This window comes from Marmota flaviventris, chromosome 6, assembly GCF_047511675.1.
Source record: "Marmota flaviventris isolate mMarFla1 chromosome 6, mMarFla1.hap1, whole genome shotgun sequence".
Classification (NCBI taxonomy): Eukaryota; Metazoa; Chordata; class Mammalia; order Rodentia; family Sciuridae; genus Marmota; species Marmota flaviventris.
In genome coordinates this window covers 76,654,808-76,670,510 of record NC_092503.1, presented here as the reverse complement: position 1 = coordinate 76,670,510, position 15,703 = coordinate 76,654,808, and the positions used below count along the sequence as shown (strand labels likewise).

Below are 15,703 nucleotides of genomic sequence, written 5' to 3'. Positions count from 1 at the left end.
TTTTAGAGAAAAGAGGATCCATCAGCTTGCATTCTAGTGAAGATGATTTATAGCCGATCTTCCACAGACTTACAATGGACATATATAGCATGAGTGAGAAATAAGTCTTTGCTATTTTAAGCTGGTGAGATTTTGGACTTCCTTCTTACTGCTGCATCACCCAGCCTGTCCTGACTGATTGAAGATCCAAAATCAAGTTTGGTATTTTTTCCTCCTGTGGACCATGAAAAGAATAAAACAAAATAAACAAATAAAGGTATACTCTTTCTCCTATATTCCCTTTCTTCTTTGTCTTTGTATGAGCCATCTTCATCCACATGCTTACCCAGTCTAGAAACATGGAAGCATATTTAGACTCTATTCTCAAGTCTACCAGCATTTAGTTCTGTGAATTCCATTTCCTAAGTATCCTTCAAGTCTATCCTTTCACCTGCACTCTTAGTATATATCTTCTTATGTATTGTCTACACAATTACAGCAATCTTTAAATGGTCTCCTTTTCTCCAGCATCAGCCTTCTCAATCTCCCTCTTCCCAGAGGGTACCAAATTATTTTGTTGTTGTTGGTACTGGGGGATGAACCCAGGGGCACTTTACCACTGAGTTATATCCCCAGTCCTTTTTGTTTTTTATTTTGAGACATAATCTCACTAAATTCCTGAGAGTCTTGCTAAGGCTGTCCTTGAATTTGCAATTGTCCTGCCTCAGCCTCCAGAGAAGTTGGCCTTGCAGATATGCACCACTGTGCCTACCTGCCGAAGTGATTTTTATAAAATGCAATGTTATCATTCCACTTAAAATTCCTTCTTAAAATCTTCCATAAGCACTTAAAATAAAGTCAAAACATCTTAGCATGGCATGTTAGGCTTTGAGAAGTCCAAGAGTTTTACATCTCTTCAGCCACTTCTCTGCTTCTGAAATAACTCATTCCTTTTCCTCCCTCCTCTGAACCAACATACACAGACAATAATATCCTTTGATTGATCCTCTAGAAATATCAATTGAAGTTTCATTTACTCTAAGAAGTTTTTCCTAAATAGACTTTTTTAAAGTCCCTCCCTTTTGTCACTTCTCTGCCTAAAATATATTTTTGCTTTTGGATGTGTCCTTTTTAGAAATCTACTTATGTGGCCATTGTAATGGCCATAGATTATGAGTACAATCTTCTTGACAATAAAGATCATACTTTATTCACCATTATATATGATGAATGTATTACTTAACATCTTGTGGACACATCAAAGATGTTTATGAAACTGAAATATTGAGCCATTTCATCAGACAGCCCAACATCTCTAAAGAGCTTATATTTCAGACAGCTTTCATATCACTATGACAAAAATACCTGACAAGGACAATTTAGAGAAAGAAAGTTTATTTGAGACTCACAGTTTCAGGAATTTCAGTCCATAGATGGCCAACTCCATTGGTCTGGGCTCAAGGAGAAGCAGCATGCCATGGGTTATGGGACCCAGGGGAGGAGTGCTGCTCCCCTCTGGGAAGCAAGGAAGGAGAAGGTATGTGTGATAGGGAAGATGCACCCTTCCAAGGCATGCCCCTAGTGACCACCTTCACCAGCCAAGCCTCATCTGCCTACATTTACTACCCAGTTAGTCCGTTCAAACAAGGACGGACTGAATAGACTACATCTCTCACCTTCTAATAATATTACTTCTGAATATTACTGTATTAGCAGTAGCTTTGAGATCCACCTCATATCCAAACCATAATAGCTTATAATCTGTTGAGGATTCACTATGCATCAATCATGCAACTAGCATTCATTAAGCTTTATTTTATTTAGCCTAACAATAATTCTAGGTTATCGAGACATGCACTGGGTATCTCTCCTCATTAATTTCATTATCTGAAGGAAACCATTTCTCATTCTCCCAGGAGGTAGATCATTATAGGCCTTTAGGTGCTAATTAAATGGATTATTTTCTTAAGAAGCAATTGAATGAATAGTGGAGACAACACAGCTTGCATTCAAGGTTTTACCTACAACTTTTTTTAAAATCAGCTTCATTATTTAAAATATTTTGAAAAAAATTATCACATTTATATATCATTTTCCATTTGAAGAATCACCAAGTTTAATGGACCTCAACAGATAAGTGAAACAGGTCAGAAAGAACCACTACCTTGTTTCATATGGTAATTTAAGATTTCATTATTATTTCACACATATTCCCACCTTCACAAAAGAATTCTCCAGTTATCAATGAGTGACAGCACGCCAAGTAATGATGAAAATGTAGAGATATGAACCTCAAGACTAATTGCAAGGGGATATTGACTAGATGTTGGGGGAAAATCACAGGTATGAGAAGATATATGGGCCATTATTTATGCCCAAATCATATGATTCCAGGCTCTGTCCCTCTTGACTGAAACATTCACATCTCTTCTTGTTGCCAATGATTTTCTATGATCTCCAAATAATAATAGGTAAATATGTGAACCTAGCTTATCAATACATTAAAAATAATAATAAAACCCGACATTTCTTTCTTAAGAAGTCCATCCACAACCCCCGCCCCCACCGACCTTTCTTCAGTTGTTGCAGAAATAGGAATTAAAGCCATTCCTTTTCATTTGGGTCCATGTCCAGCCTTCAGAACATGGACCGCAGATCCAGCTGCATTTGCCAAAGGCCCAAAACCCGTGAGACTAGTCGATCAATTACCAACCACTTGGCTTTTTTGCAGAAATACACAAAACGTGTAGAATCGCTTAATTTTATCCCCTCCTAACCTCTTCACTTGGAAATTGGCTGCTCGGGCGAATGTTGTTTTTCACCGCGGCCATGTGTCCTGGGCGATTAACACTCGCTTGACAAAACCCCTTCTCGGGCCATTTGGGAGTTGCACGCGTTCACACCCGGAGTTCAGCCCGGTGCGCCTTCACGCGCAGCCTTTTTGTTTATGTGGGGAGAGAGGGGCAGATAGGGTGCGAACTTCTAAATATGCAGCAGGCCGCAAGGGCTATATAAAGCCAGGGGGTCGGACCTGGTGGAAGCTGCCAGGATTGCCCACGAGTTGGCAGCTGCCTTCTCCGGATCCGAGCTGCGCCATGGAAACTGCGGAGAGCGCGGAGAACGCAGAGAGCGCAGCCTGCGAGCGCGAGCGCCGCCACCGCCTGCTGCCAGCCGTCCCTGACGTCCGGACGCGACGCGGGGCCGCGGACTCTGGGTATCACTCCCCGGCGCGGCCCTGAACTCTCTTCCTAGTCCCTCCCTCCTCCTCTTCCCAGATCCTACCCTCCGCCCCCGGTCCAGACACCAGGTGCTCCCGGTTGGCTGAGGTGTTTTCTCCCGAAGTGTGGTTCGGTCTCACGTTTCCTTTGCGCTGCTTGTGCTTCCCATTCAGCAGATCCGCAGTCTTTTGGAGACCTTGGGTTAAAGCCAGAGGCGAGAAAGAGAAAGGGACGCTGCACTATGCAGCGGAGACGGTGAGTGAACTCTGGGTGGCGGGTTGCCCCTCCTAGGATGCAGAGAGGGGGTTGGAGACGTAGGACCTGAAGGACACCTGTCCTCCGTCTGCACCCTCGCTTAACATTGCGCCTGCCTGTGGCCCAGCCAATGTTGAGGAAGGCGAGTGTATTCTCCAGTGTCGGGCCACAGGGATCCTGCCAGGAGCCCGGCTGCTGAGAAGCTGGGGGTGAGGTGGGGGGGGGGGGTCACATTTCCTGCAAGCTTGAGAGACTCTGTGGCGTGCCCATTTCCATTTTTGAGATGGAGGTGGATGGTAACTGCGAATCATCTCCTTTCGTCCCCAGATACCCAATGGTCCAGGAATGATTCAAGCCTCAGGAAAGCTTTTCCAGTATACACACCCAGTCAGGTAAGTAACAGGCCCTACTGAAGATTTCCTGCTTTTCTATCCCCAAGGAGAGGCTGGAGGCTTCACGCAGCTCAGCTAGGCAGCTGATCCTGTAGTTTTTCTTTCTTGGAAAATCTATCTTTAAGGTTACTCTATTCATCCCACTCGCAGAGGTGGGTTACTCATCTGACTGAAAAATGTAGGAGTGCTCGCCCCCACCTGAAAGAACAGTTAAATCGGTGCATACTCAGTAAATGCTTAAGGAATATGTTGAAAAAGAGAACATGTATTGTATAGGAAAAGTAGAATGGTGACATCTTGTGCCTAAAAATGGTTTTCGCTTTTGTTTTGTTTGTAATCCCAAAGGGTTGGAATGAAATTGACTTCATACCAGACAGAAGTGAGTGGTAGGTCATTCTCTTGCAAACCAGAAGCAAGAATGGAGTTAATGATTGCAGTTTCACAGAAAATCAAGCTTGACACATGAGAGAAAATGAAAATGTAACAAAAAAAAAAAATCCTAAAGATTACTAAGGGTAATCCTAAAAGAGCTTAAAAGTTATTTAACATAACAAGGAGAAACTATTTACTATTTCTTGCCCCTGGAAGTGGGCCTTTATTGTAAGATTCTTTGTAGCTCTTATTCAGACTAAAGGTTAATAATTATGCCATTTTCCTGCATCAGAGAGCTGTTAAAAGAAGAGCTGTATGATGTTTGTAAAGGATGTATGTGTTTATAGATAGCACATAATAATTAATACATGCTGATTAATTTTCTACCATGTGTTAGCAGTTGTTGAAGAACATAGGAAAAAATGACAGCACCTTGTAAACGTCCTAATGGAGTTTATTTTGGTCAGTTTTACAGTTGTGAAGAGGGCATGAAGTGCCTAAGTGAGCTCAGGGAGGTGTGCATCACAGGTTGTGACTGCCTGAAGTCTTGAAGAAGTTAACCAGATGGATGGGGAGGTGGGGGCAGAATGGAATTTGGGTGTGTGAAGCTGTGGTCATTCCAGCAGGGTAGCCAGAGGTCAGAGCTTGTACATCTTGATACAGAGCTTTGTTAAGATCTCATAGGTTTACTCTATAGATGAATTTGCTTATTACTCAAGGGATTTAACCATAGAGTGGTGTGGTCAGATTTATGTTTCCAAAAAAAAAAAAATCACTAAGGAAATTATATATAATTTAGAACACCAAAAGTAATTGGAAGCTATTGAAATTGTTCAGGTAAGAAATGATGATAAGCTTTTCTAAGACATTGGAAGTGAGGATGGGTCTGGGTGAATTTGGAAAATACTTAGGTGACAAAGTTTGGCTTTAAGATATATTGGATATGATAGGTGAAGCAGTGGTAAAAAGCCAAAATTCCTCCCAAGTTTCTGATGACAAGGTGAGTCTTGCACTAAGAAAAAAAAAAAAAAGAAAGAAAGAAGAAATAAATTAATGCGTAGAACAGATTTGGAGTGCAAGGTAATGTATCCAACTTCCCATTTGTCATATTTAAATGCTTATGGGGCAATAAAATAGAGATATCATGTAGAGAGCTACATATATGTTAAAATATTAAGTATAAGCTTGGGAGTCTATGGTAAATCAAGGGTTGGGGAATTCATGACAGTGAGTACTCAGCTCATCCTGGGTAACCGAGGGGTGGGAACTGATCATTCTCATTGAAGCTTTGGGGGAAGGCCTGTATCTCACCAGTATACAGAGAAAGAGAAGTCCACAAAGGAGTAAGAAGAATCAGAAGAGGGAGTAATTCAGTAAAATATGGAGTCCCTGGAAGAAAAATAGTCCACAATGGGAAATTCTGGGCAGAGTATGATGATAACAACTAACCAGCATTTGTTAGGTTTGGCAATTCCAATTAAATATTAGAAAGTAAACTGTTATCTTCATAAGCAATTACTTTCTTTTACAATTTAATTATGCTTCTCTTAAGTTTATTTTATTTTTATTAATTTATATCTTGACTACTATTTATCTTTTCACTCAATTGCAAATTCCTGAGAGTAGGGGGTCATGATTTATTCATCTTTGATATATGAATTATGTTGGCATTTTAAGGAATCACCCCAATATTTATTGAATGAATAACCCATAGTTACATATTTAAGCATCAAAATTATAAACGTTAAAAATGTTTTGCTAGAAACATATATAAACATCATTGTCTTTTTTTCCCACAATTTAAAATTGAGAATACTGATTATAATATAATCCTTTGTTTTTTAGAATCACTCACTTATACACAGGGCTATTCATCCTAAACTAAAATAACTGTGCTCTAGTCAGTAATTCAGCCTTATCTCTTCTCCTTTTGTGCTTGGATAAAACACAATAGAAAGCCAAGTGGCAATATTAACACTTGCCAGATATTAAAAATTCTGAGATAATGGTGCTTACAGGCAAATTATTTGTTTGAAACCTATATCATTTCTCAATATCTCAGTATAGTGTTCCAAATTGATTGGGAAATGAGAAGAGATGGTTTCAAGACTGTGTCAAAGGTAGCCTTTCCATGTCTCAAGTTGTAAATGCATAGACCAACTTTTAAAAATATTGGTTATGGTACTTTCTAAATGTGTATTGGCTACATCTATTACTAATAGTTAAACCTGTGAGTTTTAAACAAGGCAGTAGATGATGGACACCTTGCTTAGGGTGCATAATATTTGTCATTTTTATAAAGTTGATTATCACTGGAATTGGTATTGTAGTGGTAGAATTCATTTTTTTCCCCTTAAGGAATGTAGAAACTAGAAGTAAGCTAAATATTGATTTTATGCTTATGTAGGGTTTATATAAATTTGTTTGATCTATTTTATAGTTTGGATAGATATTTAAAATAATTAGCCATTAATTATTGGCAAATAGACTCTATGAAAACTGTGATAGTAGCATTTTAAAACTATCTTAAGGCTGTACCTAAATGCATACATCTATTGCAAAGGGTATAGTGCTCTTGAAATTTGGTGTTTTCATAAGTATGAGGATTCTGAATGTGAACAAAATAAAGCATACTATGTTGTCTGCTTCTTTCAGGCTATTTTGGCCAAAATCAAAGTGTTATGATTACTTATATCAAGAAGCAGAAGCTCTTCTGAAAATTTTTCCAATTCAAGCGACAATTTCATTTTATGAAGATTCCGATAGTGAAGATGAAATTGAGCAGCTGACCTGTGAAAATTAATCTAATTAGTTACTTTTGATGATATTCAAAGCTCATGGGCTTTGGTGTATAAATGTATCATAATCTTTTAAACTAATTTATTTGTATATAATTTATTAATAAAAGGAAATATTATATAAATACTATGGCAGTATTGACTTTTTTATCCCTTCATTAGAATTAAATGTTGAAATTTAAAATAAATGCCATTTACAAATGTCTTGATTATATTATAACTATTTGGGGCTTACAGAGATATTTTCGGTCTTTTCATTAAATTACACATTTACCTGTATGTATAATTTTGCAAAGAATGACAATATGTAATCTCTGAATACTAGATGTTGTAACATCTAGTATTTTGTACTGACCTCACTGGAATGTTGTAATTACAGATAACATTATTTTATTAGATAATGAAGAAGATCACTTTGTTACCAAGCACACATTTATTATTATGTGTCTGCTAGCAGATAGTGAAAAATACTTTAAAATCATTATTCTACAATTGGAAAGGAAGTCAGTAGTAGGACTGTGAAACTTTTAGGAATTATAAAGAAATAATGATAATAATTCTTGTCTGCTCTTCTTAAATCTAGTAGTAAAATAGTGTGGGGTGTCCAATATTTATTGTACTACATTAAGGGATAGTTATAATTAAAACAAACTGCTTAAATGGGGATGATTTACCTGAAACCTAAAAAACTGGAGACTAAAGACCAGAATGGAAAAGTATTGATCTTTTTTTTTTGTTTTTTTTGTCCAAAGGGGAGCTATTTGGTAGATATGAAACGTTATTCACATTATCAGTTTTCTTAATGAGAGAGAAAACAGGAGAAATTTGCCGGATTACGGTAATATAGTAAACTGTGGTCAAGAAGTCCTTTTTAGTTCATACCCAATCTCACAATAAACAATGTAATTACAAGTAAACATATCTCTGTAATATTCCAGGATGATAGCAGGTAAAGGCGAAGATCAGAGGTAGTTGTGAGATTCTTCTTACTGTACAGCCTGGTGTTTCACAGGAGAGAATTTCAAAGAAATCAGAATGCTGTAATAGTGTTATTTTAGTCCATATTTCAGGTAGTACAATCGTACTGCTTATCAACGAACAGACAGTGATGTTCTGGGTTAACAAGACTTTACAATAATATATTCTCGGATTTGATCAGCACCAGGGCTGAGGAACAGCTTCACTCTCTGATCTTTCCACGAAATAGCTGTCACCTCCATCCAGTGCTGAAGTTTAGTCGGCCGGACCCACTGAGCATGCGTACTTTCCCCCTCTTGCCGCCCCGCCGGCGCTCTCTCCATTGGCTCCGCCCTCCGCTAACGTTCTGCGTCATGGCGTGCTTCACCCCTGGAGACCCCGGAAGTGGGTCGGGGGCTTGGCCTCTGCCCGGCCGCAGAGCCGGAGCGGGAGAATCTGGTCTGAGAGGGGTCCAGCCGAATGAGCGACTCCGGGCAGAGCCCGGGCCAGGGATCCAGGATGCTAAACGTCCCTTCTCAGTCTTTCCCGGCCCCCAGCTCTCAGCAGCGCGTCGCCTCAGGGGGGCGTAGCAAGGTAAGCCAGTGACACTTGGTGGCGCCCAGAGCTCGCCTCCAGCCTGCGTTTCGCTCTTCAGTACAGTCTGTTTTTGCCCTCACCGCCTGTCCGCCTCTGGAGCCTTCGTTCCCTTCAGCCCTTGCTGGTCATCAGTCCTGGAACTCTCATTCCCTTCCTCTCACCTGCTAGTCCTTCTTTCCCGCTGTTAGTCCCCTTCATTTAGGTCCTTTCCCCTGGATTAATTTCAGATCTCTGGGACAGGACCACTCACCATGCTTGCCTTATTTTGGGTACTTAATATTGTCTTCCCTCCCTTCAACCTGTCCTCTCTGATCTCTTCTTCATTGTCCGAAGGAGTTGTGAGTGTTGTGGGTTCTCTTGCAGGAGGGAAGGACTAAACAGTGACGACTAGAGACAGTCTGCAGCGGTGGGGATTTTTGGAGCTAGGGAATATTTGAGAAGCTAAGACTAATGTCCACAAACCTCCATTCAGGTTTAGGGACACTTCTCTCCAAATCATACTGCCTTTCTCTCAGGTATCTGATTGTTTCAACATGCCTTTTGTACTGATATCACTTGCTGACTTCGGAGCTAATGTAACTAATGCTAGAGTATTTGTTAAGCATAGTTACGTTTAGCAACAGGTGGGATGCAAATACATTTTATATTTGCAAAATATAGTAAAAAGTGTGACCCCTGTTCACTTAAACCTGAATGCTGCTTGCTTCTCTTATTTGCTAATGCTTTGTTCTGTAGCCACTTCCTCATGTTTTGTTTTTGAGAATTCCAACTATTTAGGATACTCCTTTTTCTTTTCATTTCTGGACTCTTGAGTCTTAGCATCATTTAGGACTTTCACCGACTTTCCTTATTTTTATCTAGTTATACCTGAAATTCTGATTTAAGACTAAAACATGGGTTCAGGAATCTGTATTTTTCACGTGCTTCTCAGAGGTCTGTATCCCCAGTTATAATACCAATACTGAGATTTATTAAATGCTTCATGGCCATATATGTTTTGAGTGTTTTTCCTGTATTACCTTGTTTAATCTTCATAACGACCCTTGAAATGGAAGCTTTCAGTATTTCCATTTCACAGAAAGGAAAATGGTTAAGAAATGTTGCCTTGGAGCATATAGTCTTGTGATGTGATTTTGTCTGTGATATTTCATTTATTGCTCTGTACATCTATTAACAGCCACCCAATCATGTGTCCCTTCCTCCCTTGACCTCTTTCTCTCCTTAAACTAAATACTCACTGGATTATAGTGTAGCCTTTCCAGAATTAGATTATGAGTTGTGGCCTCTCACCACTAAAACTTCCATCCTTGTTCTCAACATCCATCTAAAGGAAAAGCTTAGAGGCAAAGACAAAAAGTTACACAGGGGGTGATGGCAAATGTGAGTCTTTGAATCCATAAAGAAAACAAATAATATTATTGTGCAATTCAAAATAAATTAAGATTCTTTCTTTTCTTTTTTTTGGTGTGTGTGTGAAACAAGATAATCTTGACCATGTTGGAAACTGACTTTGGATGAGACAAATATAGATTGAAGGAAATGAAACCTAGTTGGTGACGTTGTATATCATAATTGTTAAAAAAGTGTAGATTTTGAAGTGAGAAAGACATGGATTCTTTTCCCAAATCCATCACTTAATCTCTGAATTTGTTTCCTTGGGTATAACTGAAAATAACCAATTTTATCGGATTATTCATAGGATTAAGTAAGATAATGTTTTTTCTTAGCACAGCTTTGGTAAGCACTCAGTAAAGGTTGTTTACCCTAGGGTTTTATTCAAACCTCACAGATTTGAATTTGACATAGAGAATGCATTCAGTATGTGATGGCTATTATTATTTCTACTAATAACTCATAAACCAGTATTTATATACTACTTAGTAGAGATGTGATCTCTGATTTCAAGTAGTCTCATAGGTGGCAAAGATTAATAAACAGTCATATATAATACCATAAATACTACAGTAGTGTGTTATGATCAAAAAGTAGCCTGAATCAGAGAAGCCTTCCAGAGACTTCTGGGGGGTGGGGGTGGGGCAAATCTAGGAAGAAAAAGCAACCCTTGAGAGCGAGTACTTGATAGTAATCAAGGAATCAATTCCCATTTGGCTATAGCATATAATGGAAAGAAATGAAAATTAAATCATTGATCTTTTGAAACAAATTATGACCATATTATGAAGGATCTGGTAAAGCACTAGGGAATTTGGAGACATTATTATAAGGTAACATGAGGAGCCGCTGAAGGAGGGAGGGTACATAATTTGACTTGCATTTCTAAAAATTAACTACCCTGGGGATTATGGAATGGAGAGAGACCAGTGGTTTTGGTTTGGGATAGGAAAAAAATCATTTCAAATGAATAAATTATAAGATTGGGATCAAGAAACCTGGAGAATTTCACAGACAGTCAGAATGGGACAATATAGATTTGAAATTCAGGGTGAAATGTGAAATTGGAAATGTACCACAGATCTATTAATTTGTTTATTTTGGGGATAAATTGGTACATGGAATAAGTATGATTCAGGAAAGTGAGGTGTAAAAACTTGAAAGTGCCTGCTTTTGCATTAAACATTTTTTCTGGTACTATGTTACATACTAAATATAAATAGTAGCCATGTTACAGAAAAAATTTTCACTAGGTTGTCTTAACTGATTGAAATATTAATACCATTTCTATATATTACTCAATACTTAAGCCTGGATAATTGGTAAAGAACAGGGATTGATTTGTTGCAGTTTTGGAGACTGAAAAGTCTAAGGTCAAGGGCCTGCATCTAGAAAGAGCCTTTGGTGGAACATTGTGGAAGTCATAGAGAGTAAGAGAGCAGCCTTAAGCCATCCTTTTTTTTTTTTTTTTTTTTGGTAGAGTTTATTTTGACATATTTATACAAACATGGAGTATGTCTTATTCTAGTTAGGATCCCAGTTTTTTGGATGTAATGATGTGGAGATTCACTATGATGTATTCATATATGTACATAGGAAAAAAATGTCAGGTTCATTCCACTGTCTTTCCTTTCCCCTCTCCCTTCCCTTCATAGCCCTTTGTCTAATCCCCTGTATTTCTATTCTTTCCCTCCCCTCCTTGTTGTGTGTTATCATCCACATATCAGAGAGAACATTCAAACTTTGATTTTTTGGGATTGACTTATTTCATGTAGCCTGATCGTCTCCAGATCTATACATTTACCAGCAAATGTCATAAAGTCATTCTTTTTTATGGCTGAGTATTATTCCATTGTGTACATATACCACATTTTCTTTATCCATTCATCTGTTGAAGGGCATCTACTTTGGTTCCATAGTTTAGCTATTGTAAATTGAACTGCTATAAGCATTGACGTAACTGTGTCACCATATATTTGTTGGTCATTTGTATTTCTTCTGTGAAGTGTCTGTTCAGTTCCTTTTCCCATTTATTGATTGGGTCAATTGTTTTCTTGGTGGTGTTTTTGAGTTCTTTATATATCCTGGAGATTAATGCTCTGAGGTGCAGATGGCAAAGATTTTCTCCCATTCTGTAGGCTCTCTCTTTATTCTCTTGATTGTTTCCTTTAATGTGAAGAAGGTTTTTAGTTTGATACTATCGCATTTATTGATTCTTGATTTTACTTCTTGCGTTTTAAGAGTCTTGTTGAGCCTGTTAGCTCCTAAGCTAACATGATCGAGTGTTGGGCCTACATTTGCTTCTAGTAGACACAGAGTTTCTCTTCTAATACCTAGATCCTTGAATTGAGTTTTGTTTAGGGTAAGAGACAGAAGTTAAGATTTTCTTCTGCTACATATGGATTTCCAATTTTCCCAGCACATTTGTTGAAGAGGCTATCTTTTCTCCAATATATGTTTATGGCACCTTTGTCTAGTATAAGATAACTATATTTAGGTGAGTTTGTTTCTGTATCTTCTATTTGTTCCATTGATTTTCATGTCTGTTTTGCTGCCAGTACCATGCTATTTTTGTTACTATAACGCTGTAGTATAATTTAAGGTCTGGTATTGTTATGCCTCCTACTTAAGCCCTTTTATAATCAGCATTAATGCATTTATGAGGTGAAGCCCCTATGAACTTTATAAAACCACTCAAAGGCCACAACTTCCTATCCAGTTGCCTTGGGGATTAATTTTACACATGTGCTTTTTGGGGAACACATTCAGACCATAGCAGCTTTTCATCTAAAAGACTTTAAAGTGTATTTTTAAAAACCAAACCAAACCCCAGAACATCCTGTTAGTAAATCCTGTAATCAGGTATTGGCAGACGTTTTCTTAAAAGGACCTTATGGTAAGTATAGTAGTCTACTCTTATTCATGGTTTTGTGTTCTGTGGTTTCAGTCACTCACAGTCAACTCTAGTCTGAAAATATTAAATGGAAAATGGCAGAAATAAACAATTCATAAATTTTAGATTTCATGCTGTTTTAAGTATTATGAGGAAATCTTGTGCAGTCCCCTTCCATCCTGCCTAGCATATGTAACATTTCTTTGTCTAGCAAGTCTAAACCATATGGGCAACACACCTGTCAATCATTTAGAAGCCATTTCTTAGTTATCAGAATGACTATTGCATATTGTAATTCTTATCTTCAAGTAACATTATTTTACTTAATACTGGCCCCAAAGTGCAAGAGTAGTGATGCTAACAATTTGGGTATGCCAGAGAAACCATAAAGTGCTTCCTTTAAGTGAAGAGGTTAAAGTTTTTCATCTTAAGGATTAAAAAACAAATTGTATGCTTAGGTTGCTAAGATCTGTAGCAAGAATGAGCTCCTATCTGTGAAACTATAAAGAAGGAAAAAGAAATTTATATATAGGAAACAGCTAGCATATATAGGGTTTGCTGCTATCCTTGGTTTCACTGAGGATCTTGGAACACATCTCCCACGAATATCAAGAAACTACAATATTTTAGGCTTTGAGAGCCTCATAAGTTTTCAGTCATTTCACTCTCACCACCATGTGTGAAAACTAGTCTTAGCTCAGGGCTATGTAGAAATCTGTCAGGGTTGGCCAGGGGTTGGCCTTCTCTACGTGTGATTATTTTCCATTGTGATAAACTTTCTCAGTGGATTCTTAAAAAGCATTTTTAATGCAAAGTTATTCCAGTTTTTCTGTTTGTAGTGATAATTCAAAGAAAGTCAGTGATAGCCAATCATTTGTGTATCTTTTCTTTCCTCAAATCTCTGTATATTTAGGGGGAAGAAATTTTGGTTGAGAGTGGCTGTTCTAACATAATCAGTGACAGAGCCAGGACAAGGACATGTTTTCTGACTTTGGATTGAATATTTTTCCTGTTATATTATGATACCATTATGATGAAAATTCATAGCCCAGATATTTTAAATAATTTTCTATTTATAATTCTAATGTAGCAAAAACAATGTTGATGCCTCCTAAAGCTATGAGGATTTGTAGAATTGTTAGATTTTCATTTTTATCTTTTTTTAATGAGAATAAAAGTAATGCAGTATTCTGAAGACAAGTCTCAGGACAAAGGGAAAGCAATTAACTTGAAGATTCCAAATTTAATTCAGCCTTTTTCCTTTTCTAGGTACCTTTAAAACAAGGCAGAAGTCTTATGGATTGGATTCGACTGTCCAAAAGTGGAAAGGACCTAACAGGATTAAAAGGCAGGTTAATTGACGTAACTGAAGAAGAACTTAAGAAACATAACAAAAAAGAAGATTGTTGGATATGCATAAGAGGTAGGTGGTAGTTATTAAATAACTTTAAAAATGTGCTGGATTTTCCTTTTGTTATAACATATCATACATAGTCTTATTATTTGGTGATCAGATTCAGAATTAGAAAACAAAAATATGCCCATACTGGGCAATAAATAATATTGTTCTTGCCTTAGACAGTGTTCTTTCTTTATGAAACTGTTTACATTTTGATGCAGAAAGTTTCTGAAATGAAACTTTTTTCCCCTCCTCTCACATCCCCATATTCTGTTCCCTTTGAAAGGAAACAAGTGTTGGCCAGGCAGTTTAATGCCAAAGGTAAAATTATTCAGTAGCACACAGTTTATACAGTCTCAGAGACTCTAAAGGAAATCAGAAGGCCTACATTAAAGCCAAATATTTAGTTCTCATTTACAGCAAATTTTATTACTTAATGTATGTGGCAATATTAGTTGCCTGTTTTTTCTAGCTCATAGTAACTTAGAAATTCCAAAATAGTTGAAGAAATGAGCTGAGAGGTGTAGCTGATGAAAGCAGAACTCATGGTAACCAACAATCTGGTGTCTAGGAGAGACAAAAGTATAGTAATAGATACAGTGAACCTGTACATCCAGTCTCCACAGTGATGTTCTTGAGACAGTCAGACATACTAAACATCTACTGTTTTATTCAGATTTTCCACTGTTTTGACTGAAGGATTGGATCAGAATAATTTTAGGAGAGGAAAAGTTTATTTGAGGGCTCATGGTTTCAGAGGTCCTAGTCCACAGAAGGCTGGCTCCATTCCTAGGAATTTGAGATAAGGCTGAGCATCACAGTGGAAGAGTGTGGCAGAGGGAAGCAGCTTACATCATGATCTACTGAGTGATGTGGACCATGAGTGGTAATGGAAGGCTGGTAGGGTATGGCTGGAGGAGGTGAGAATTAGGGAGTGGCTTTGGGGTATGTTACCTCAAAGGGTCTCTTAACCCAGTCATTTCCCCTCTGAACCTTCTTGCATTGTCTTATGTGAACTTTAGGGGGACACTTTACATCCAAACCATAACACTACTAATACCCTCTGTTTAAAGGGGAAGGATTACCAATAATTTCTAATGTAATCCCAACTGAAAGTAAAAGAAAATTTGTGACTAAATGTAATTGTCCTTTTCTTCATAGCTGTTATAATTTTTAAAAATTGTGGGGGTTCTGTTGAGTAAGTTGCCTTTTTCATGAATTCCCTTACAATTTATCATAGGTTTTTATTTTCACCTTTTATTTCATTCTGTGAAGTATGTTATCACTTATCCATTTGACTCTTAGGCTTCCAAAACTTCATTGCTGTCATTTCATTTTCTGACTTCTATGTCTCTGTGGATTTACATCTTATTTATCCCTAACATTTATTTTAGAAAGTTTTCAGGAGTATGGGAAATAAATGAATGCTTTTAAATCCAGAAGTCCTAAGA

General features: G+C 37.7%; 1 protein-coding gene across 2 annotated transcripts in view; it reads left to right on the top strand.

The window, feature by feature from the left end:
- The first annotated feature begins 8,368 nt into the window (after positions 1-8,368).
- Positions 8,369-15,703, top strand: part of Cyb5r4 (cytochrome b5 reductase 4) — an 86,603-nt gene continuing 79,268 nt past the window's right edge. For both annotated transcript variants that reach the window (XM_027928192.2, XM_027928191.2), the window contains exons 1-2: positions 8,369-8,565; positions 14,123-14,276. In XM_027928192.2, coding sequence (XP_027783993.2) covers positions 8,452-8,565; positions 14,123-14,276 — 268 coding nt within the window. In that variant the 5' untranslated portion in view covers positions 8,369-8,451. The remainder of the gene's footprint in view (positions 8,566-14,122; positions 14,277-15,703) is intronic.